The sequence below is a fragment of the Peromyscus leucopus genome, unplaced genomic scaffold (genome assembly GCF_004664715.2).
Source record: "Peromyscus leucopus breed LL Stock unplaced genomic scaffold, UCI_PerLeu_2.1 scaffold_513, whole genome shotgun sequence".
NCBI classification, from domain to species: domain Eukaryota; kingdom Metazoa; phylum Chordata; class Mammalia; order Rodentia; family Cricetidae; genus Peromyscus; species Peromyscus leucopus.
In genome coordinates, this window is record NW_023505413.1 from 5,849 (window position 1) to 7,792 (window position 1,944).

A 1,944-nucleotide genomic window follows, 5' to 3' on the forward strand; every position below is an offset into this window, starting at 1 on the left:
CGAGGTTGACCAGGCTGGCCTCGAACTCACAGATCTGCCTGCCTCTGCCTCCTAACTGCCAGGTTTACCATCATGACCTGCTGTTATCTTTTTAATGCAATTTTGGCTTATTTTTCAGAAATTTAGCACATTTCTAGAGTTCTATGTCCTTTTATTTTGGAACATCTAAAATTTTCAGGTGGATCAACTTTTATTATACAATCACTCACATTTAATTGCCATTCATTAATAGTTTGATACAATGAAGGAAATGAAAATCAAAAAAATATTTAATTTAAAAACATGTAAGTATTCATTCATTTGTTCAATACTGCCAAGTTTTCCATTCTTTGGGATTATCACATCTATCATGAACTACATTTTTAAAGGAAAATGATAGGCAATTAGAAACTGCATAATTAAAAAAATCAGTGATTTCCTATGAAGTATGCAAAAAACCCTCATCACATTCAATAATGCAGCACATATTAAAGATTATGCTTTTTGAAGTGACTTCATCATTGACTTTTCTGTTAGAACTACACCATGGAATATAAAAATGTTCTTAAAATGGTATAATGAAGCATAGAAACCAAAGTATGCTTTCTAAGTGGCAAATTTATCTTAGCCATCACTCCCTACAAACAATAATCCAAAGCGGACATATACCCCCCATTGACTCATCCGTTAAGACGACCCAGCCTAAGGAGCGTCTGTCTTGGTTTCAGCACTCTTCCCTGCCTTTGCATGGGTGAGGGTGTGAAGTTTCAGGTTGTTTGACTGAATAAAGCTCCTCTGGCAGCCGTCAAAGGGGCACACGAAGGGCTTCTCACCAGTGTGGATGCGGATATGGGTGCGCAAGTTGAAGTCCAGCGAGAAGCGCTTCCCGCACCCTTCGAAGGTGCACTGAAATGGCCTCTCTCCACTATGAACCAGAAGGTGTCGCTTTAGTTTCGAGCCCTCTGTAAAAGCTTTCCCGCACTCGGCACACGCGTGCTGTCGGGGACCGTGAATCAGCAGGTGCTTCCTCAGGGCAGTCTTATTCTTCAGCTTTTTCTTGCAACCAGTCTGAGGGCACTCAATCAATAAGGGACCACAGTATTCACCACCCTTCGGCTCCTCCCCAGTAAATCCCGCAAGCTGCTTATGATCTGATAAATCAGCTTCCGATATTTTTTCAACAGGGAGCTCCGGGTTAGTCGTGTACGTGGTACATCCCAGTGCTGAGTTGGCTCCAACCTTCTGTTGAGGCTGCTCTTGCTTGGCCTCGCTTTCTTCTTGTTTTTCCCCCTTCGTCACGTATTCCAAAGAACTTTCAAGAAGCGAACTTGCTTCGAGGATATGGCGAGAAAGGTCTTGTTCGGCTTCCTCTAGGTTTTCGAAGGCTTTAAAAAGTAAATCCTCTTCCAAAATAGGTTCAGAAAACTCACCTCTAATGATGCACTCTATGTAACCGTCGGGGAAGTCGTCTTCCTCAGTCTCGGGGTTTGTCTCACGGTACATGTCTTCTTCGTGGATGGTGTATGTGACGTGGAGAGGTTCCCCTCTTGTCTTCTGGTCTTGCCTCGCCTCCTCTCGTTCTGCGTTCGCTCTACCGAGGAGGGCTCCTTCGCCCTGGCCTTTCTGGCCACTCGTCTCTGCCATTTTCTTCATTTGCTCTTTCATGTTGTCTGGACTGCTCCCTTCTTGAATGATGAATGTTAATCACCCCCAGCAAACACCTGCCTTAGATAAGAACCTAAAGTTAAAATATATTCCAATACTAGAGCTACTGTAAGAAAATGACTTCAGTAAATGGTGTATATAGATAGTGGGATGGCTCAGCAAGAAGTTGCTGGCCACTCACCATAGTTTAATCCTGGGAGTCACAGTAGGAAAGGACCAACTCCCATAGATGGTCCTCTGACCTCCATGAGTGAGCCACACATTCAAGCACATGCTTTCTCTCTCTCTCTCTCTCTCTCT

At 43.7% G+C, this 1,944-nt stretch overlaps 1 protein-coding gene across 1 annotated transcript; it reads right to left on the reverse strand.

The window, feature by feature from the left end:
- Positions 1-223: 223 nt before the first annotated feature.
- On the reverse strand, positions 224-1,679 carry LOC114701152 (zinc finger protein 42). Its single transcript, XM_037201956.1, has one exon. The coding sequence runs from the start codon at positions 1,642-1,644 to the stop codon at positions 682-684; it is 963 nt and encodes a 320-aa protein (XP_037057851.1). The 5' UTR covers positions 1,645-1,679; the 3' UTR covers positions 224-681.
- Between the last annotated feature and the right edge of the window lie 265 nt (positions 1,680-1,944).